This window comes from Stenella coeruleoalba (assembly GCF_951394435.1).
Source record: "Stenella coeruleoalba genome assembly, chromosome: 9".
NCBI classification, from domain to species: Eukaryota; Metazoa; Chordata; class Mammalia; order Artiodactyla; family Delphinidae; genus Stenella; species Stenella coeruleoalba.
Window position 1 is genome coordinate 68,806,555 of NC_137155.1, and position 23,283 is coordinate 68,829,837.

General features: G+C 42.1%; 1 protein-coding gene across 1 annotated transcript; it reads left to right on the plus strand.

Annotated features, from left to right (window-relative positions):
• Positions 1-2,715: 2,715 nt before the first annotated feature.
• Positions 2,716-9,058, plus strand: LSMEM1 (leucine rich single-pass membrane protein 1; the record flags this gene model as incomplete). Its single annotated transcript, XM_079931654.1, has 3 exons — positions 2,716-2,842; positions 5,069-5,197; positions 8,928-9,058. 3 exons carry the CDS (start codon positions 2,716-2,718, stop codon positions 9,056-9,058), a joined length of 387 nt encoding a protein of 128 aa, XP_079787780.1.
• Between the last annotated feature and the right edge of the window lie 14,225 nt (positions 9,059-23,283).

The following is a 23,283-nucleotide window of genomic DNA, read 5'->3' on the forward strand; positions in this document are numbered from 1 at the left end:
TAGTCGTGCAGCTCTTAAGTCAGTTTTTGTAGCTATGATTTTCTAGCTAGTCCTCTACTTTGTAAACACTGATTCAAGCCTCAGTATGAGATTTAAGCAATAGTAATTACATCCCTAGAGGGGAAGCTAAGGCTCAAGAATGTCAAGTCAGAGATCCAAAAATGAACCATGTGTCAGCCACCAAGCCTAAAATAGATGCTGTGTCTGGAACGATGATCCTGTGATGGGACACAACCTTTATGCCTCATCAGATATTAGTGTTTGGGATAATATATAAAGAGAGGATGAAATATAAAACATTTTTAAAGCAATAGGAATCTGTGACCATGCATCAGTCAACACTTTTGGTTTTATCTGTAAAAGGATGAGATTTGATTGATCTCTAAGGCCCTTCGGTTCTATATGCTGTTACTTTTTTTTTTTGTCACTTAAAGTCATTCCCTTAGGAATGATCCATGAAGTACATTTGGAATTCAGTAATATCTATATCTAAAGTGCTTCGGTAGTATCTTACCTAAAATATTCAGGGAGTTAGGTGTTCTTGTTAATTAAAATTTCAGCATAACTGAAACACCCTTCTAGATTTTTACTTTGAAAAAAAATTTAACTAGTTCATGGCTTTTCGAGCTCACTGTTTTTCTTAGCTAGGGTTCTGGGGGAACTTTTTTTTTTTTTACAAGTACTAGTAGGTTTTTAGTTATTACTGGGAAATTGTTCGGTCTTAATATTTTAGTGTGCAGTTTAATCTGTTTAGTAAATGGCTGATACTTTTTTTTTTTCAGATCTTCTATAGGTGTTCATCTTTTTTTCCCTGAATTTGGTTTTTCCTGACTCTAATCATATTTGCCTTCATTCTGTAGCTGGGCATTAAAGGAAAATTTTAAAATGTTAAGAGGAAGTCAATAGTGTGTTGCCACATATAGGCAGACGTGAAGTTTTCTGCATTGCTTTTACTAAAGTCCAGATAGATATGACACGAGGATTCTTAACCTCAGTTTTATGTTAGTGTACTTATTATTAACTGCCTCAAATTCTTTTGGAAATAGTGAGATTTAAATCCTAAATAAAATATTTTAGGTGTTCCAACTTAACATGAATCACTGGCTTCTAAACTTGGCACTGGGCATTTGAAGAATAGGATTGGAGATTACCCTATGGAGTGTTCAGTCAATTGGGGAAATCAAAGATGTAGGCAAATAAATGCGATAAAATAGAACAGATGTTCTGATAGAAGAATGTACAGTATCCAGCAAGGGCACAAGGAAAAGACGGGTTGATTCTTAATGGAGGTGAGGTTTGAGCTGAGTCTTGACAAAGGATTCGGGAAGGGTTTGGAGAAGAAAGGTAACACAAGGGAAGGGGCAGTGAACTCTGAAGCGTGAGGCCTGCTTCCAGCCCAGCAACTAGCTAATGTATGATCTTGGGCATTTACCTTCTGAGCATCAATTTTCTCATTGTGGAAAGGATGGGGGCTAGATGAGAGCATGTCTAAAGTCCTTTCCCGATCAAAAAATCCCACATCCATTATTAGACTCATTTTATGAAAAGGGATAACTGTGAAGAAGAAAGCTTTGATAGCAATCAGAATTTGTCTTCCTAGAACCTTCTTTTCACATAATTAAAAGGTCACAGGTTCTCTGTGCTAGAGAGACATCTTAAAATAGAACTTTTTAATCCATTCAGATTTTTCAGTGTAGCTTGAACTTGTGCTATCATTAGAGGATATTATCTTCAATGTAAACCACAATTTTAGAATTACTTATTACATAAGTGACCGCACTCTAAGGAAACACAGAAGGAAGAGACCTGAGAGGTCCTGAAGTTTAGCCTCCAACAGCTGCAGTATTCATCTCCGTACTCAGTTTGCTAAGATTTTTGTCTTGAGGTCTCAGAGCCAGTCTGTAATGACGAAAGGATACCTTTAAGGTGGAGACTCCTATACCATATTGAGGGAGAATATAAAAAGTATAGTTTTGTATTAAAGCCTCATCGATTAGAATGGTTCACAGTAACATTTTCTTCTTCTCAGAATTTTTATGGCCACAGGCTGCCTAGCTTAATTTTATCTTTTTATGTGTTTATACATCGTCTTCTTGCACAAGGGATTTGAGAAGTCTCGCCAGAATACGAACAGTGTAATAAAGAGAAACATTCAAAAATCAATTACAGGGCTTCCCTGGTGGTGCAGTGGTTGAGAGTCCACCTGCCGATGCAGGGGATGCGGGTTCGTGCCCGGGTCCGGGAAGATCCCACATGCCGTGGAGAGGCTGGGCCCGTGAGCCATGGCCGCTGGGCCTGCGCGTCTGGAGCCTGTGCTCCGCAACGGGAGAGGCCACAACAGTGAGAGACCCACATACTGCAAAAAAAAAAAAAAAAAAAAAATCACAAAAAATTAAAAGAGGCCCAGGGTAAATATAGACAGAATTGAGAAATCTGAGCAGGAAGAAAGAGCAAGTGCAGATAAGCAGGGTATTAAAGCGTTAAAATTGGGACACACACTTGACTCTGAGCTTCCAGGCAAGCAAAGCAAAAAGAAGAGTTTCAATATTGTCCCCAAAAGGAACAGCTAAACTTTTCTAGCCCTTCATTTGGCAGTAGTATGTGTGGGTGGGTCTTCACATGCCAGCCCAACTTCCTGTGGGCTGTGATCCATCTGAAGGCCGGCTCCCCAGCCCCGCCTCTCGTGTTTAACAGCAGTGTTTTCTTCCAGGGACAATGAATCCTTCTTCCCAGGACACCGGCTCTGGCGGCATTCCTGAAGATAGAAAGCTTTATGTTGTGGATTCCATAAATGACTTAAACAAACTAAACCTCTGTCCTGCCGGATCACAGCATCTGTTCCGTATGTGTGCCTTCCCAGGCTTGGCCGCCCGTCCGGGCTTCTTGGCCACCTAAAAATAGCGAATGCTGAGCTGGACCTGTGGTCGTGGGCTGGGGGCAGGGTGGGCATTAGGAAGCCTCCGCGTTAGAGATGCTGTTTAGTATTAGGCAATTTTTGCTTTTGTTCTCTGAATACTTGCCAGGCTTGTGGGCTTTCTTGGCTGTTAAGCAAGATTTGAACTCTTGTCTTTAAAACTTCTAAGAAGTTCCCTGTGGAGTTTCTCTCCCTGGAAAGCGGTGGAGGCTGCTGAGATGAGGCTTACTCATCCCTCCTGGCCGTTTTTGTGCCTTCTAGTGACCACAGCCAGGTCACCGAGGGTGCCCACTTTCCTAGAGAGGTCTTACTTCGTAGCGGATTGTTCCACACGTTTATCTAGTTTTAAAAAAAATCATTAAGATTTTGTTGGGCAAAAAAGTCAGCTTCATTTTTTTAGATTACAGATTGCCTCAATTAAAGCATTAGAAAGAGGAGGGGGAACACAAAATAAAAAGCTGCTGAATACTAACTAAATACTACATGTGAAACTCTTACTGTCCCAATTTTATGTCCATTATTCCCCTTCTAAATCCTTTTTGTTTTAATTTTTTTTTAATTTATTATTATTTTTTGGCTGCATTGGATCTTCGTTGCTGCACGTGGGCTTTCTCTAGTTGCGGCGAGCGGAGGCTCTTCATTGCAGTGCATGGGCTTCTCCTTGCAGTGGCTTCTTTTGTTGGGGATCATGGGCTCTAGGTGCACGGGCTTCAGTAGTTGTGGCATGCAGGCTCAGTAGTTGTGACTCATGGGCTCTAGAGCACAGGCTCAGTAGTTCTGGTGCATGGGCTTAGTTGCTCCATGGCATGTGGGATCTTCCCGGACCAGGGCTCGAACCCGTGTCCCCTGCATTGGCAGGCGGATTCTTAACCACTGCGCCACCAGGGAAGCCCCCTAAATCCTTTTCGAATTCTTGTTTTTCTCTTCATTTTAATTTGTTCAGGTTTTCACCTGTTTTTACTGCAGTCAGTCTCAATAAATGCACGTGTTTGGGTGCCAGCTTATGCCGTGGCTATGATTAGGAAGGAAAAGCTCTGGAGGGTGTGACACAGGATGTCCCTATAAAGCACAGGACCTAAGCCCCCACCTCTCCATAACCAAGTAGCAGAAGGTGTGGGACTGATACAAAGTAGGAGGGATTACAGAAGGCAATTCAAGGATCTCCATTACCGCAAGTTTCTGTATTTCTTTTTCAATTTAATTTGGGTGTTATTAGGTGTTATTAGGCAAATAGACCTTACAAAACAGTGACCAAATGCAGACAATTCATGGTTTGGGTGAACCAAGCTGTTTTATAAGCATGGTTGCATTTCAGTTCAACGGTAAAACATTTAAGAGAACCTTGCTTCCAGAGCGTGTCCATCCTGGAAACAGCTTTTAGAAACCAAATCACATCAGGGTCATTTTGATGTTGTTGTTTAAATGCATATAAGCATAACTGGTTATTTTAAAAATTTTTTTTAAATTTATTTATTTTTTTTTGTGGTATGCGGGCCTCTCACTGTTATGGCCTCTCTTGTTGCGGAGCACAGGCTCCGGACGCGCAGGCTCAGCGGCCATGGCTCACAGGCCCAGCCGCTCCGCGGCATGTGGGATCTTCCCGGACCGGGGCACGAATCCGTGTCCCCTGCATCGGCAGGCGGACCCTCAACCGCTGCGCCACCAGGGAAGCCCATAACTGGTTATTTTTATAGGAAATAAAGTTTTCTGGGAGATATCGCAGAGTGTTCAGCCTTTCACCCAGAGTAAGCAACCCACAGCCAGCTGTGTTTTATCCTTGGCTCACTTTGGGAAGAGGGCAATAGAGCCTCCAGCACTCTGAACCCTTAACTTCTTTATTCCCTGCCCACCACCCACCACCACCCTCCCCCAAGCAAAAGAAAAATCCAAGTCTGGCTACATCAGTGTTAACACGGTCTTCAAAGAATTTTCCGAATAGGGGCTGAGGAGATAGCTTGACCTGACTTGTTCTTTGGATACTGATATAGAAGAAGGTGAAAAACTCTCAAAGAGCACCCGATCCAAAGACATTCCTCAAACATAAGTCTCTTTCCAGAGTGATCAGAGGGAAAATGGGCATATCCCTTACATCTCTCTCTCTCTTTTTTTTTTAATGCTGAGTTTTTGTCTTTGTTGTTGTTTGTTCCACATTAGCTCTAGAGGAGAAAATCCCGGACGTTGGCACTAACTCAGGAAATGGAAACCACAGTCTGTTTTTGGTGGGGCTGATCATCGTGCTGATTGTCAGCCTGGCACTGGTTTCCTTTGTGATATTTCTGATAGGTGAGTACCATCGACACACTTTTCATCACTGCTGTGCACTTACTTTGTAGTTGGTTGTTTAGCTTTGCTCCGGGAACGAGGCAGTGCTTCCTGGCAGTCAGTGCTGCCGCTGAAGGCTGAGGGGGCGTGAATGCCTAGGGTACCTGCTGCTCTGGGCCGGGTCACTGGGGCACACATAAGCCCTCAGTGCCAGGAGTTCGCAAACATGGACATTAAATGTTTCTATCATGCTTTAATTTCTCATCTGGAGGCCCTAGCTGCCAATGGTAGGCAGCTTATTCTAGCTAACTCGGGGTTTTCTTCATCCAACACATGGGTTCTCCATGAACTCAGGTCTATAATTTTCAGTCACAGTCAGGTTCACCCCCTCTTCCAGGTTCCCTGGCTTCCCTGAAATCCATTAGAAGCACTAACTGGGCTTGTGCCAGGGCCCAGAGGCAGTGCTGGGATGGGAGGAGACTGCTCCTGTCTGACACCGCCCAGGCTGGCGTCCTGCCTGCCCTTGGCCTGGGCCCTGCGTGTCCACCCTTGAGTGGTGACCCAGGCTTTCCCACACACCCCTTCAGCCAAGAGATCCCCTGAGGTCTCGGTGCCACTCTCCTCTCTGCCTCAGATTGGGGAGGGGTGCTGTCCATGCTGAGGCACGTTGCCCTTTCAGGAAAGCCCACCAGCATCCTCCCTGAGCTGTCCCCTGCAGACCACCATCTGGGGTTACTTCAGTTCCCTCCCACCCCTCTTAAGAGTGGACGGAGCCTGAGAGAAGGAGCTGCGCTTTATACCCTTTTGCCTGGATCCACCACACTGTCATTTCTTCTGCCCTGCAGGCCTTGTAGCCTTCAGAACTCCTAAATGAGCGGTGGATCCCATGGCTCTGAAATGCCTCTATTTCAGATTCGTTCAGGATCAGTGGAGGTAGCAGTGGTGGTGATGAGAAGTGGGCAGAGGGCATGACTCTTACTTACAGCTTCTAACCCCTTTTCCTCCCCAAAACTTCGTCTCCCTTCCAGCTTAAAGGTCTTTTCCTGGTATAGGTTTCAGAGCTGGCGCGAAGCAGTGATGTTTAATTGCTTCTTCGTCACCCTGCTGATGCCCTTTTGCACTTAGAAGCTACAGTGTGAACTCTCCTTACAATAGTGGTGCCCTTGCATGTGATTATTCTTTGGAGGAGGGTTGGCCCCGAACCTGCAGGAAAGAGCGCACGGATTACCCTTCTGAAATGTTATACCACATAAGTTGATGCTCCAAATATCATCCTGCCTCACCTGCCCGGGAAATGACTAAGTTAAACTATTGAGAAATTTTAGGTATGCCTACCGACTTGGAAGCACCCCAAAGGGACTGCTGTTTTTTGTGGGAAAATAGGTAGTAAGATTTAGGGCAATGATAATTAAAAATGTTATGTATTGGGTGCCCACTCTGTCCCAGGCACTGTGCTAAGCATTTATGTCTGTTTGCTCACCACCTCATAACAACTCTGTGGTGTAGGACCTATTGTTATTTTGGTTTTATCAATGCTGAAACTGAAGCTTAGAGAGATTAATTAATATGCCCAAGGCCAACAGACAATGGTGCCTAATCAGGGCTCAGAGACACCCCTGCCTGACATCAAAGACTATTCACTTTATCACCATATTACACCCCGTTGTATGAATAAGATTTATTTTATGTTTGCTTCTAGTGTTTTATATTGAGGGCAAAGTCATATCAAGAAACAGAAAGAAGGGACTTCCCTGGCGGTCCAGTGGTTAAGACTTTGCCTTCCAATGCAGGGCGTGTGGGTTTGATCCCGGGGAGCTAAGATCCCACGTCTTGCCGCCAAAAAACCAAAACATAAACAGAAGCAATATTGTAACAAATTCAATAAAGACTTTAAAAAAAAAATGGTCCACATCAAAAAAATCTTAGAAAAAAATAAAGAAAATGTGAATAAAGAAGAGTGTCTTTTTATTGGACAATTACTCTTTGCCAGACACATTAAATTCATTATCTTAAGTCCTTACTCTACCCTTCAAGGTAGTGTCTAATATTTCTATTTTACTGATGAAAGACTGAGGCCCAGAGAGTTTAACTCTCCACATTTATCCAGCTAGTCAGAAGCAGAACTGGGATTCATACCCTGAGCTGTCTGCCTGCAGACCTCACTGGCCCTCCACTGCTTGTGTTGAAGTAATAATAAAGGCTTCCTGTGGTTTTCAGATAAACCTTAACCCAGCCTAAGACCAGAGTTGGCACAGGCAGCTATAAATGAACTTGGCCTGTGCTCATCTTTAACAAGGAAACCTTTTTGCTGTCAGTGGGGTTCAGTGCAAATTTGTGTCATTTTAACTGAAGTGTAAGAACTTATATTCTTTATAACCCTGACATTTTTATGCAAGAGAAATAAGGCTATTTTATACTGATTACCTTGAATGAACTGTTGGACCTTGTGTTTTTGTCACAATCTCTGTCCTAAAGAGCAATAACGGACAGCAAGGATAGGTTACCGTGGGTGCCTACCTGCCTCTGTAGCAGTTTCCAGTGGCCAAGCAACGTAGATATGTGGGATGTGATTAAGTATTGCCTTAATTTTAAAAAGGGTTCTATGGTCAAATGAGTTTGAGAATTGCTGGGTTAGTAATACTTAAGGTATTTTATTTTACTTCTTGTGAATTTCCAAAAGGCAGGTCAGGCATGATTTTTCTCTAATGGTTTTGCAGATAGAAACCTTTTTCTCTTTTGGAATTTAACTTGGAACCACTGTATTGTGGAACAGCCTTAGTCCACTATGGCTGCTACTTCCTTCTGTGTTTGACTAACGTAGAAGGTTCGCAAGAGGGGAAGTATGTCCCATGCTCTGGATTTATTTGTTTCACACTTTTCTCCAGAAGCAAGTGGTATCTCTGCCTGGCTCTGCATCAAAGCTCAATTAAAACCTTTCTGTCATGTCTTGGACCATAATTCATCCAACGTAATTTTTCAGATATGGGGGAAAGGCAGCTTCTGGGCAACAGTTTGTCCCAAGCCTGGAAGGTGAGGCTCTAACACTTTCCCACGTTAGTTTTTGGCTAAACCCAGTAGCAAGTTACCACCATCATTAGTTCCTGAAAGATAGCTCGGAAAAAACTTGCCTGCAATGGAAATGATAAGGTGCTCACATGTTAGATACTGATTTTGTGCTGCTTTTCTTGGACATTTTAACTCATAAACAGACCTCAGAGTATTCCATTCCCTGACCTACTCAGTAACCAGGGGTTCTATTTATTTTGGAAATATGGACTCTCTGCTCTCAGGGTGGTCTGAGGGGAATTATTATACATTCATTGTGGGCTGGTAATTTAGAGCCAGGAGAGCTGTGTATATCAAAGTAGTTTGGAACCCAAAATATCCCACCTCCCACATGTGGAGTGAAAAACCTTTTCTGAGAATGGGTCTCAAAATGAGACAACATAACAGTCACTTCTGTGGGGATAGTCAGACGCTGGTGGTTTCCTTTGGTTGCTCACAGCAAAGTCTTTCTTAGCGAAAATCTGTGTGGAGTCTGCAAAAGGTAGCCAAGTCTTTCACCAAGAAGTCGTAAAAATAATTCACTTGATAGGTAACTTCAGTCTTCCATCAATTTCTCTTCTGGGCTTCTGGGCTGCATGGGATACTGGAGGAGGGGATTTGCCAAGAGGGCCTCTCAGCTCTCAAGCCGAGTCCCGATGGAACACACTGGAAACCAGTGTAACACTGTCTGTTTTTCATTTTAAAGTTCAAACTGGCAACAAGATGGAAGATGTGTCAAGAAGACTAGCAGCTGAGGGAAGGGACATAGATGATCTTAAGAAAATCAACAGCATCATTGTAAAGCGACTCAACCAACTGGACTCTGAACAGAACTAAAGGAATGATCTTCCAAGAGCAACTGCTAACACCTGAGCTTCTCGCTGTCCTGGGAGGGTACAGGGTTAAGAACCGACCAAGGGCATATCTGTAGGCAACAAAAGGCCAACTTTCCACTACAGGGATGGGAGCAGCTCCAAGGCAGCTCCCAAGCAGAAGGGGGCTGATTTTGTGGTAGGGTGGTAGGGATGGGAGCAGCTCCAAGGCCAGAAGGGGGCTGATTTTGTGGTAGGGTCCTTCAGCTTTCATGGGGTTGAAGGTGGCTAGCGTGGAAGAGAACCAACAGGAAACAAGAATGGGAATTTGGCTCTGTATGTACAGCTTTTTTTACGAAAGGAGCTTTGGCACCAGAATAAGTTCACTGTGGCCAGTAAATTTCATGGCACCTCGTGTAACTTTATGAACTCCCTCGAAAGCCTAAGGCATTCACTGAATTATTTGTGTTCAAGGGAATCAGGTGATAACTCTTTGCAATAAAATAGATTCTGCTCAGGTGATTACACGTTGACTCATTTCTCCAGGGACAGGGGTGTGGGCGGCCTCCAAGCTAGTTGCCTACTGGTACTTGCTAATAGTAGTTATGTGCCTATGGTAGGGTGGGGTCAAAAGAGAGAGCCCTATTTATTCAACTAATGTTTATTGAGCTGCTGCTTTGTACAAGCCACCATACTCCAGAGAAGCTTACATTCAAGTGAGGAACAAAGGAGATGTATAGTTATGTGTAGATATATAAGCTTTTTGACTTTGTTTCTAATGGGAAAAAAATCCTTCAGTACGCTGCTGATTAATTGTGAGGAAATCTGATAGGTTTGTAGCCTTTATTAAACTACAGTGGGAAACCATATATTTGGAATATTTGGAACCTGCCTTGTTTTAGCACAAAAGGTAAGGCACAGAATTTATGAAATTGGATATGTTGTGATATAAATCAGCTTTAAAAGCATGAGTCTTAGAAATCTTGTATTTAACATAAATATATTGTGTAAGTCTGTTGTGTGAAGTCTATTGCAATTCTATCGTTTTGGGTTCATCAGAAACATCTGGGTTTATTCTAAAGTTAGACACATACATAAACACACATTTTGTAACACTAAATAGTTAATGAAATAAACACAAGACATTTCACCTATCCATTTTTGCACTCAAAAACATTTGTACTGCATACTTAATTTTTAAAAATTGATATCATGCAGAATATTTAAAAAATCTGATTTGTATTTGTTGGAAAATTCTTATTGACCTGTTGATGGGGTGTGGCAAAATAATTTATCAGGATTTGCTATAACATTGTTTTACAAACTACAGATGAGCTGATGCAACAACTCTTTTTAAAAATACCCATTTCTTTCTTTGAACCCGTTTGGTCTTGTTATGCCTTTTTTTTCTCTCCCCTACACAGTGGATATTTTGTGCTCAGTAATAAATGATCTTTATTCCAAGGAATTTATGATTTTTATAACATGAAGTAGTGTAGTGTCTGATAAACCATTTCATCCATCTTTTTGCATCCATCTTGTTGGATCTGCACTGTCCTGCCTGTATGGCATCGATGGAGCCATGGTCACGTACACAGCCTGGGGAACTCCAGGCATTACAGCTCCTGGTATTTGGGTTCACAGATTCGCAACTTCTATTGATCCTGTTTTAAAATATTGGCTGGCTACATGTAGTCTTTTTTTTTTAACACAGGGATTTAAATTTGTTATTAAAGCTATTATTGGAACAACTGGAATAATCTGAATAGGGTCTGTAGACTAGATAATAGTATTATATCAATGTTAATTGCCTGATTTTACTAATAGTATCATGGTTATCATGAGACAGTTCTTGGTTTTAGGAAACACACATGGAAGCATTTAAGGATAAAGGGACATCATGTCTTCAATTCCAAAATGGTTCAGAAAAATAAAAGTGTGTGTGTGTGAATAGATAACTAATAAGAACCTGCTGTATAAAAAATAAAATAAAATTCAAAAAAAATTTATGTGTGTATAAAGCCACTATGGTAAATGTTAACATTTGGAGAATTTTTGTTTAATAAAATCATCCATTTTTTTCTTTCCTTTTTCTTAAAAAACAGCTTTGAGATATAATTGACATATAAAAACTGTGTATATTTAAGGTGTATAGCAGTGTTTTGATCTATGCATACATTGTTAAGTGATCACCATAATTAAGCTAATTAACATATTCATCACCTCTACATAGTTACTATTTGTATGAATGTGTGTGTGTTGTGTGTATGGAAAGATCTAAGATCTATACTCAGTAAATTTCAAGTGTACAATACAGTATAGTTAAACTATCGTCACCATTCTGGACATTAGGTCTTGAGAATTTGTTCATCTTGCATAGCTGAACCTTCATACCTTTTGGTTACATGTAGTCTCACTGCCGTCAAATATGGTGGTTGAGACATGGGCTGGGGAACCCAACTGTCTGGTTCGAATCCTGGTGCCACCATTTACTGTGGCTTTGGGGAAATTAACCTCTTTCCTCCTTTATCAGTAAAATTAGATCATTATAAAATGTTTTTTAGTATTGTTGTAAGGCTTAAAAGAGTTGATAAATGACTTACACTGTGTCAGAAACAAAGTACTCAAAAAATGCTAGTTATTGTAATTATTAATGTTAAAAGTAGTAGGTGTTGTATAAGGGAAATAACCCACTAAATTTAACATCTACTGATGGGGACTTAGGGCCAAATGTTTTTCTGCTGCACTTAAGACCATAGCATCCTGATCTGATCCGACCAGGGATGGTGGGGTAAGAGCTTTTGGCAAAACAACGTATTAAGCTAATTTACAAGAGCTGATCAATATAAGCAGGAGGGTTTGTGGTTTTCCAAACGATCTAGCCTGAAGAACATATCAATCCACATTTGGTTCTCTGAGGTCTGTCCTGGACCAAAGCACAACGCGCAGTGGCAGGAGGGAGCCGGGACAGTAATGTGAGGCAAAGGAGTAGAAAAAGAAAGAAGGGACTGCTGAACTGAGACATGTCCTGATAGGGAAAGAAAAGAAAGTTTTGCGTCTTTCTTTAGACTTTGTACATGTTCACAAGAGGCTCAGAGAGAGGTGATTTTTTTCTGGCAATGGGCTCTGTCTGCATGCCCTTCCTGGTGTTGCCGTGATAGAAGGATTATCCACGTCTTCTGACCCCAGGAACAAAGCCATGCACTTTTCAGTCCACCATGATGACCCTGGGAGAGCCTTCCTACAGCTCCTCAAATTGTTCTGATTGGCAACCACCTGCAGGTGAGCCGGCCCCAGGCCCGCCCACCACACTCTGCTGTGACACCTGGAGGCCATTGGGGTGTGGAACAACCCGGAAGGAGGAGGCTTCAGCTTCCCAGTGTGGCTGCCCGGCCACAGATTAGGGAATACGGGGTACTTCTCTCTCCTGCAAAGACCAGGGTCATCTGGCCAGGACTCTGCCAGTGGACACCAATCTCCAAAGCAAGGCTCTTAGGTAAGAACAAGAAAACCAGGAGGGTTAAAAATAACACAATTGAGGGGCTTCCCTGGCTGGCCGGTGGTTAAGACTCTGCACTTCCAATGCAGTGGGGGCGGGTTTGATCCCTGGTCAGGGAACTAGGATCCCACATGCCGGGGGGGCCGGAAAAAAAAGAAAAACACAATTGCTTTCTTTTTTTTTTCTAACAGCAGTCTGTGGTGGAAAAGAGAAAAATTTTGGTGTGCGTGACATTTGGACTGAGGTGTCTTGGGAAATATTGCACAAACCATTGTGTTATAATCCATTTTTATTGCTTAGAAAGAGAATTTTAATGGAAACAAGGTCTCTCTGAGTCATGGTGTATAAAATAATTTTATTCCCGCTTAAAATAATGACCCCATTTAAATTCAGTAGAGGATGGCCAAAAGAAACATCATAAGAAAAGACTGGTAATCTATCCCCTCTGTGAATGAGTTTGCTCAGAAGCTGTGAAAAAGCATTAGGACTATGAGCTATCTTTCCACAGAATCAGGAAGTGTATTTTTTTTTAAAAAGAGGAAATTAAACATATTCTTATTGGAACCCATGTGTGTACTTATTCTCATTTGGTAAAGATAAAAACTTCTCAGTAAATTTTTTTATAGGCAAAACCTTACTGAAATACAATTCTGCTTTTCACGATGATGAAAAGGATTAAAAAAAAACAATGACAAGCAATTTAGAACAAACTTAATTCCCTGTAACAAGCAGGTGTTGAGCGTATATGTGGTGCCCGCCTGTGTGGGCTGATGGTACAGAGGATTCAAGAGGAGGCTAGTTGGTCGTGCAAATAAGACACGTAAGAAGCCAGTAATGACCTGTAATAGTGAACAGGAGAAAGCAGCTGTCCAAGGGTCAGCTGGGAGGCTTAGGAAGACCCAGGTTCTTGGATCCTATTCTCAGATATTCTGACTTAGCAGGCAGGGCGGGTGGGATTGAGATTTCATGATCTTAAAAAGCTGCTGTGATGAGTCTGATGCTCAGTTTGGTTGACTGGCTGGACAAATGATGTATTCGGAGTAAACTTGTGTTTGGATTCTGGTTCTGCGCACAAGTTACAGTGAGGCCCTCACCTCTCGCCTCTTTCTTTTTTTAAAAATTTCTTTGTTTTGGGCTGCAATGGGTCTTCGTTGCTGCATGCTGGCTTTCTCTGGTTGCCGTGAGCCGGGACTACTCTTTGTTGAGGTGCACAGGCTTCTCATTGTGGTGGCTTCTCTTGTTGCGGAGCACGGGCTCTAGGTGCACGGGCTTCAGTAGTTATGGTGTGCGGGCTCAGTAGTTGTGGCTCACGGGCTTCTCTTTGCGGTGGCTTCTCTGTTGCGGAGCAGGGGCTCTAGGCGCGCGGGCTTGGTAGTTGTGGCTCGCGGGCTCTAGAGCGCAGGCTCAGTAGTTGTGGCACACAGGCTTAGTTGCTCCGCGGCATGTGGGATCTTCCTGGACCAGGGCTCGAACCCGTGTCCCCTGCACTGGTGGGCGGATTCTCAACCACTGCGCCACCAGGGAAGTCCCTTGACTTTGTTTCTTAACCTTCCTGACTTTTGGGAGTTTCGTCTGTATAGTGGGAGGGTGTTGCTGCTGGTGAGAACAGCAAAGTTGACAGAAAGTCTTTCAGGCTCTGTGCTGTTTATAAGCGGCTCCTAAATTGTATGTTAAAGAGGGGGCCCAATTGTGCATGTTATTTTTAATCCTCAGGGAACACTTAATCTCTTGTCAAAGGAACCATAAAAGTCTTCAGAAGAACCCTCCACTTCCTCCCTCATCTGTCTGTTTTCTTTCCTCCCCCTTCTCATCTGTGCTTGGTTGAGGATCCAGTTTAGGGGGCTGTTCAATTTGACTGAAGAGCTGGTTGAGGGCCGTTCTGAGAGCAGAAGGTGTCAGTGAGAACCTGGGAATGCTGACGGGCGAGGAACCTAGGGAGAAGCCAGACAGAGGGATCTGCTCCACTTCCTGCCCCAGGAGAGCAGAGAAGAATTATTGCCATAGGAGCTTTGTGGCGCCATGACCTAGGGGCTTCCTGGGAATGTGAGACACGCAGGCCTGGCCAGGCTGGTAGCCTGCCCAGCAGTTTGTCTTTTCACATGTTGGAAAAATTGTGATCAATCTTGATCTCAAGACACAAATGATTCAGATTTCCATTTTGTTTTGTTTTTAAGAAAATTAATGCTGTTCAGTGTCCTACCTGTGAGTGGCCTGGTGGCACCTTAGAGTCCCCCCTGCCCTGGCCCCAATTGTCAGGATCTGCCTCCTGGTCATTTGGAATGGGAACCTCCTGTCTTGGATATTTTCATCTGAAGACATTTTATAGGTCCTTTGACAGAATTTTGACATTCCCTGGACATTGAGAATCATGTCTGGGAATGGTCGCCCTCCTCTTTGATATAACAGTTATAAATGACTCAGAGTTGGTGGGATAAAAAAAAAATCAATACCCAAATATTCAATAATCACCTGAAACCAATGACAGTTTTGGGCCATGAAGTGAGGCAAATAATTAGTTCAATCCTCAGCACCTGAGGAGCAAAATCAACAGTTGAAACAGGGACTAGGCCAGGTGCAACTCTTCAAACTGCAAGGATTAGAAACCTGTCTTCAATTTAGGTGCATTTTCTGTCTTTGCAAGAGTTCAGTTGGACACAACTTGTGTTACCCCTGAATTTCTCACCACCTAAGAGAAATCAGACTGCCCCTAGAGGAAGGCACGTTATTGGTCAAAAAGAAATCAAAGAAACTGTTAATTTTGTTTCATTTCTTCTTTCTCTCTTTTTTTGCCTTCAAGGCTGGTCTTGCCAATAAAATACATAGGGATTTTTCTGTAGACATTTGCTTTTAGACCAGGAATGTGAGAAGTAGGATGTGAGGGTAAATAAGGGCAGAGAAAGCAGCCCTGGAGTGAAGTACAGATCCCACCTGTCAAGCTGTGGCGTTTTAAGTCTTCCCGGATAAAGGCAGATGAGCTCTGTCCCGCGTCATGTACATGAAGAACGAATGGGCTGTAGAAAGGAAGTCATGATCCTAATTTCTCGTGGTTTCTTGGCCTCCTCTGACTCTCACATCCCCTTTCAAATTATGAAACATGATTCATTCTTCATGCATGAATCCTCAAAGAAATGGATTGTAACAGCTTATTCCATGAGGAATATCCTTCCTGAATGTGGAATACTGCTGCCACAGAGCATTTATTGCCTGATGAACAAATGGGGCAGGTCAAACAATTGAAAAACCAATTAATAATCTAATTATGGCCTCTCAAATGCTAAAAATGTCTAATGTTCCATGTCCCAAAGTGGTTTTAAATATTGCCACAAATAGACTAAATTAGAATTCTACCCACGTCCTTCTCGCTTCCCCCAGTTTAGCAAATTTCTTTAATATTGATGAGTTGGGGTCAGCTTCTGAATTACTATAAATCCATTCAGGGGCTCAAACAGTTTCTTACAGGCTCAGAAAACACAATGATGGAAAAGACATTAGGTAGCCTTTGAGGTACATTCCCTGACCTATGTTTAACCTTCATTTAGTACAGATGGGAGAAAACCCAGGTTCTTTCCGTATTACTTGTAGAAGTCACAAAGGAATCATTCATAATTTTTTCCCCAATGGACACAATGCAATCCTTTGAGCCTAGAACTTCATGTGAACCTCTCAGATTTTGCCTTGTCATTGTGTACCTGTGTTGTACCCTTTGCATGATGTTCTCATCTGGGCATCCTCGGGCTATAGTGATGGCTCAGTAATGGGAATTTGTGTAATTAGTCTAGGACGGGTTTCCATGCTGCCTGCGTTGCCTCTGACTTGCAATAGAGCCAAGTGCTGCTCACTAATAAAAGGAGAGACACCTGGTGGCAGTTGGTTATTTCAGAGGAAGGAGGTCAATTTGAAAGGAAGAAAGAAGGCAGGAGTTAAAATATAGTGTGTGATGCTGGAGGGAGAGTGAATGGTTGCATCAGACATAGGACGGCTGGGGGGCTACATGTGGGAGAAATGGCCACCAGGCTAGGAGGCCACCTTAATGGTGGTGAAGACCATGGGCTTTGGAGTCGAAGGACCTGCCTTTGAATCTGGCTCTGTTGCTCACAAGCTGTGTGACCCTGGCTAAGTTACTTACCTTTTCTGAGCCTTGGTCACCTCATCTGTAAAATGGGAATAATACCTGCCTCACAGTGTTGCTGCAAAACACCTGGTGTTTGGTAAGCTCTTGATTAATGAGAGTGGCTATTACTTCCCTTGTTCACATAAAGAAGGTGAGAGCAGGGTTTGAGGTGAGGGAGAGGTTTTCTGCTGGCTCTAGTGAAGGGCTGATAGTTCTTTAGAATCTGGAAAGATTCCCTGGAAGGGGCCTCTCTGATCCTACTTTTAGGAAGGTCCACAGAAGGTAACTTATTGTCAGGCCTCTGTTGGGAAGTATCTTCCCATGAAGCAATAGGAATTTATTAATTTCCAATGTCTTTTCACCATGCAGACATGCTGCCCTAATGGAGCTTACCCCTAAGTGGGGAGACAAGATCACCAGACAGAGGCAAAACAAGAAATAAGGCATGGTTAAGTTCCCAATTTTGTGATCCAGAGAATAAGATCTGGAACAGTTCAGGGTAGGGAAGGCATCTTCCTGAGCTGACAATAGGCTGGCCATCTATCCTGGGAAAGTCTTCATTCCCTGGCAAGCTGGGATGGTTGATTATTCTACCTTCAGAGAGAATATTGATGCCGCCAGAAGGGTTCCTCTGGATGGCTACCTTCTCTCTCTGCAGACTTACCTACAACTTCACCCCAGCCATGGCTTTTCCTCAAGAATCAGATCAAGGTGAACTGACTTCTGTCCTTGATCCCAATCTCTTTTCCTTATCAGGGACCATGTTCTATTTAGTCAGTCTGTCCCTTTCCACTAGCTCCTTTTCCTATAGATACCCATTTAAGTCTCTCCTATCCTTGTAAATCCTTCTCCAATTACCCCCAATGGCCACTATCTTTTTTTCTTACTTTCCTTGTCTAGACTTCTCAAAAATGGTAGGCTGCACTCATTGTCTCTTACTGTTTAACTTCCCATCCATTCCTCAGAGATGTGACATTCACCCCCACCTGTCTACTGAAACTGTCCTTGCTAAGGTTATAACTGATGACCTCATTGCCAGATCCAATGACTATTTTTCAAACGTGTTGTTAATGGATCTTTATGTTGCATTTGACATTGTTGATCATTGCCTTCATGAAACTCCTTAGACCCTTGACCTCTGGGTCAGCACTCTCCTGGTTTTCCTTGGATGCTTCTAGGGTTTCTATTCTATTTCCTCCTAGGGCCCCTCTTGCTCTACCTGCCTCTTCAATGTTGCTGTTCCTGCTCTTCTCTCTCTACACACTATTTCTGGGTTAGTTCATTTTATGGTTTCAAATGCCATTTTTATTTATAGATGACTTCTACGTCTATTTCTTCAATCCAGATCTTTCCACTGTGCTTCAGATATAGAAGAAATTGCCTGCTCAGTATCTGGACCTAGATAAACTCAACATGTCCAACACAAAACAGATTGCCTTTCCTCATGAAAATTTCTCCTCTTCTTGTATCTCTTTGCTTAGTTGGGGACATCACCAACTGCCCAATTACCCAAGCCAGAAACCTGGGGGATCACCTTTGACTTCTCTCTTTTCCTTACTTACCATTTGTGGTTAGTCATCAAGGATTTTTTATTTGACCTTCTAAATCATTTCTCAAATCCATCCTTTCCTCCCCATCCCTCCGACCTGTGCCCAACTTAAAGTCATCATTGCCCTTTGTCCGAATGATCACAGTATCCTCCTAACTGGCCTCTCAGACTCAATGTTTATTTCTTTCAAGTCTTCACTCTGCAAAGTCATTAGAATAATCTTTCTAAAAATATAAATCCATATTCTCCCCGGTGAAAAATCTTTAATAGCTCCCAAATCCTGCTTTGTGGGTCCTTACAGCATGTCGTTTCCACTGCAATGCCTTTGTTCATAGAGTCCCTTCTGTCTGGGGGACCTTTTCTAATCCCTCCATCTCAACACCTCTTCTTCAGATATCGAGGCTTCTCAGACATAGTCTCTAAAACATTTTTGGATTTATCACCTCAAGGAGACCTACCCTAATATTTTCAGGCACCAGAAAGACTTAGAGTCGGGTATACTGGATTAGTATCTTAGGTCTACTTCCTGATAGTTGCATGGCCTTGGGAAGGAAACTTAACCTCTCTCCACCTTAGTTCTCTCCTCTATACAGGTGAGAATGATAATCATCAACCCCATGGTGTGTTTGAAGGGAGATGACATGTTCTTGAAGTACTTAGCACAGGTCTTGGCTCATAGTTTTACCCTGGACTCTAGCCACCATGGCAGTAGAAACCATGTCTTTTTTTTCTTTAACCAGTTAAGGCAAAAAAGGGACATTATTGGCTCACAGAACCTGGGTCTCAGGGACAATTGAGACTAGGAACTCAAAAGCCATCAGAACCATCCCACTCCCCTCTCGGTCCTCTTCTTCCGTGTGTCGGTTTTATTCTTTTTAATTTTTTTTATTCTCCTGCAGATTGATCCTTCCAGGTATTGGAACTATGACATCAGCAACTCCTGCCTTAATGTGAAACCGTGTCTATCTTATTCACCCTTGAATCCTCAGTGCCTGATGGTGTCTGGCAACAGGAGACTTTTTAAATAAAAGAATAAAGAAATTGTAGCTATTAGGAATGTTTTTATGTACATGTATCTGTCCTACAATTTTCTGCTTATTCATAATGTTTTGGGATAAGAAATCTATAATTCTCCTAGGCCTTGAAGGGCCACTCTCCTATTTAATAGTGTAGCTCTTTACTCATCACATTCATTCTGCAAGAAGAAAGGTGATTTAATATGGAAAGATTAGAGACGTCAGTTAACATGTAGTGACCTCTCTGGAGGAACTCATTGCTTAGTGGACTCTGACCAGGCAGCTTTTGCTGTTAAGGCACATCCTCTTTAAACATGTGTCTGCTGTCCTGGGGCAGGATGACTGGGGGAAGCTCAGTCAACAGGGAAGACAGGAAGGGGATCTTGCAGAGAATGGAGGTGAATGGATTGTCCTTGTTCTTGCTTTAGTCTCTCTCCAGATTTGTCTGTTATTTCAGAGGTGGGGAAAAAAAGACCTTTTGCTAATAGTGGTGAAGTTATTTACAATCTGAGTGTATTGAAGGATCAACTATATAATTTGTGGGGTCTGGTGCAAATTGGAAATGCAGGCCCCTTGTTTGTAGATTACTAAGAATTTCAAGATGGCAACAGTAGAGCATTAAACCAAGCCCAGGGTCCTGTGCAAATGTATGAGGTGACCACCCATGAAACTGCCCAGGTTTAGAGGCTGTAACAGTGTTGGCAGATAAGAAAGTTGGTGTGTTCCTGGCATTTTCTACTGTGTTCAGCTCAATTCCTGACCCATGAAGTTTAGAAAAAGAAATACCCAGCCAGCAAGTCCTCTCTCCTTCATAAAGCTAGGCTGTGTTCCCTATGATTCACACCCTTTGTTTGTTTGTTTTCTTGCCCCAAACCCTCAAAGTCCTTGTATTATGGGTTTTGCAGGTTTAATTCTTTTGTCCTCATGCCCTTGTTCTGCTCTCATCCTTTCTATTAAGAATTTGTGTACTGTTTTTATTATTAGATTTCATCTGTGCATCTTTCCTTCTTTGTCTTTGCTGTCTTTAAACCAGATTTTCCATCTTTAATTCATTTAGATTGTTTTAGAATATCTACCCTTCTCTGGTCCCTTTTAGTTTTCTTTGGATTCCTTCCTATTTTCACTTGGTCTTCAGCAAATAAAGTGGATGTGTAGGCAGTGCTAGGCTGCCTTATCTCAGGAGACCCAGCTTATCAGTTGATGGCTCACCACTTCCTAACAATTGTTATGACCCAAATTATATCCACACTCTTTTCTCATAATTGGCTCCTCTCTCACAATATACTCCTCTTTTCAGCTTTTCCTATATCTATTCAGTATCAGTTTCCTACATAAAGTTTCACTTCCAATTGTTTTTGTTAGCACTCACCTTTAGTTAAATTTTGATTGATTTTTGTGTCTATTTCTCTACGGTCTTTGGCTCTGTATCAACTTATTTTTTGGTCTTTATTGTTGTCCTAATTTAAGAAAGGCCACCCTTTCTAAGAAAGGGTTAGATCAGAGATTTATTTATCTTAGAATTCTGCCTCTGACTCTCAAGGATACTTTATGGGTGAATACAGTGGTTCTCCATAGCTCATCTGAGTGATTAGAAATTAAAAACACATCATGGATCTGTAGTCTATGATATGACTTGTATTCTTCTTTGTAGTTACTTGTTTATATATTCTATTTTATTTTGACTTTTGACTTCCTGACATCCCCTGCCAAACTATGACTTATACCAGGGATATAAAATGTCCCCTGCAATCAGCTCTCTTTTGTTCCTTTTTAGGAAGTTAGGTATACATGGAAGGATGCTAATGTTGAGTATTCCCATGCAGACTGTCTGGTCTGCATCTTTCCCCTCAAGATCAGGAGAAGAATAGTTACCTTCCCATGAAGAGATTTAAAGGTACAGGAGAAAAAAGGATAGTTTTGCATATTTTTATTTTAAAAATTCATTTAAAAAGCACATGAATTCTACTTGTTCAATGTAGCAGATATTTTGCTTAGGCAAAAAATGGAATTTCTTTGAAGGACATTGGTTAATATGAAGAAATCCAAGAAAAAATCACAACAAGCCTTAGGAAACGGGAGCTGGTACTTCTGCTTCTGATCAAGACTGAGTAACTAGGACTGGATTCCCCCCTCCCCCGCCACCTGAAAATATATGCAGCTATGATTTCAAGACAATTGGCATCAGGCATTGAGCAACTGTTATTTCTAGAGACTGGAAACAAACAAGGTGAGCCTACAATTGTCCCAGTGTACTGCCTTGAACTGTATTGCATATGTTTAAAAAGCTAGAGACAATAAAAATATTAAAAAGACCTAAATTAAAGCATTTAGAGATAAAAACTATGTGTGTGAGATGAAAACACAGCATGTGGTATTAACAACACATTAGACACTGCCGAAGAAATTATCAGTGAATTTGAAGACATAGCAATAGAAACTATTTAAAATGAAACATGCAGAGAAAAGAGAATTAACAAAAGGAAATAGACCATCAGTGAGCTGCAGGACAACTACAGTTTTGTCCTCCTGCAGGACAAACTACAGTTTTGTCCTGCTGCAGGACAAAACAATATTTGTGTAGCTGGAGTCTTCAAAGGAGAGGAGAGAGAAAATATATGAAGGAATAAAGGCCAGACATTTGATGGAAAGTAAAACTCCGCGGATCCAAGAAGCTTGACAAAACCCAAGCACAAGCTAGATGAAGAAAGCATATTATAATAAATTTTCTCAGCCAGTAATAAAGAGAAAATCTTGAAAGCAATCAGAGAAAAAATGACAAGTTAAATGCAGAGGAACAAAGATAAAGATGACAGTAGATTTCTCATTGGGAAAAATATAAGCGAAGGGAGGGATAAATTGGAAGATTGGGATTGACACATCCACACTACTATATATAAAATAGATAACTACTAAGGACCTACTGTATAGCATAGGGGACCCTACTCAATACTCTGTAATGACCTATATGGGAAAAGAATCTAAAAAGGAATGGAGCCGCATAGCACAGGGAGATCAACTCGGTACTTTGTGTCCACCTAGAGAGGTGGGATAAGGAGGGTGGGAGGGAGATGCAAGGGGGAGGAGATATGGGGATATATGTATATGCATAGCTGATTCACTTTGTTATAAAGCAGAAACTAACACCGTTGTAAAGCAATTATACTCCAATAAAGATGTTAAAAAAATAAAAGTAAAAAAGAATGGATATATGTATAACAGATTCACTTTGCTGTACACCTGAAACTAATACATTGCAAATCAACTATACCCCAATAAAAAATTTTTAAAAAAAGACAGAGTGAAACAACATCTTTAAAGTACCAAAATTTAAAACAAAACACAAAACCTCCGAACCCAGAAAAAATGACTTTTAAAAACAAAGAAGTAGGGCTTCCCTGGTGGCGCAGTGGTTGAGAGTCCGCCTGCCGATGCAGGGGACACGGGTTCGTGCCCCAGTCTGGGAAAATCCCACATGCCGCAGATCAGCTAGGCCCGTGAGCCATGGTTGCTGAGCCTGCACGTCCGGAGCCTGTGCTCCGCAACGTGAGAGGCCAAACAGTGAGAGACCCACATACCACAAAAAAAAAAAACAAACACAAAGAAGTAGCATCGTTCAGACATACAAAAGCTGAAAGTATTCAGCACCAATAGATCCACACTACAAGACATTAAAGAAAATCCTTACCAGAAAGAATTGAGAGGTTCTAGAGACAAGGAAGACTGATGGAACACAAGCTTCTCATCAGTCTGTTTCCTGTGGGAATATGTGGTTCTTCTGTCTCTGCTTCATTCTTCTGTCTCTGCAGACCAGTCTTGGCTTTACTGTGGAATAACTTCTCAACAGCTTCTGAGCTTATATGTCCTTAGCTTCAGAAACAGTCTGGCTCTCTTTGACCCCATTCCAAATTTCTAGGAGAATCTGTGGCTCAGCTTTTACCAAGTGACCGACTGTTTCTGGTCCATTCACCTGTGGCTGAATTGAGGTGTGGGGTCATACTATACAAGCATGGCTTTGGGGGGGTAGTTCTCAGAGAAAGAGTTTTATTATGAGCTGGACATACACCTAAAGGTGACT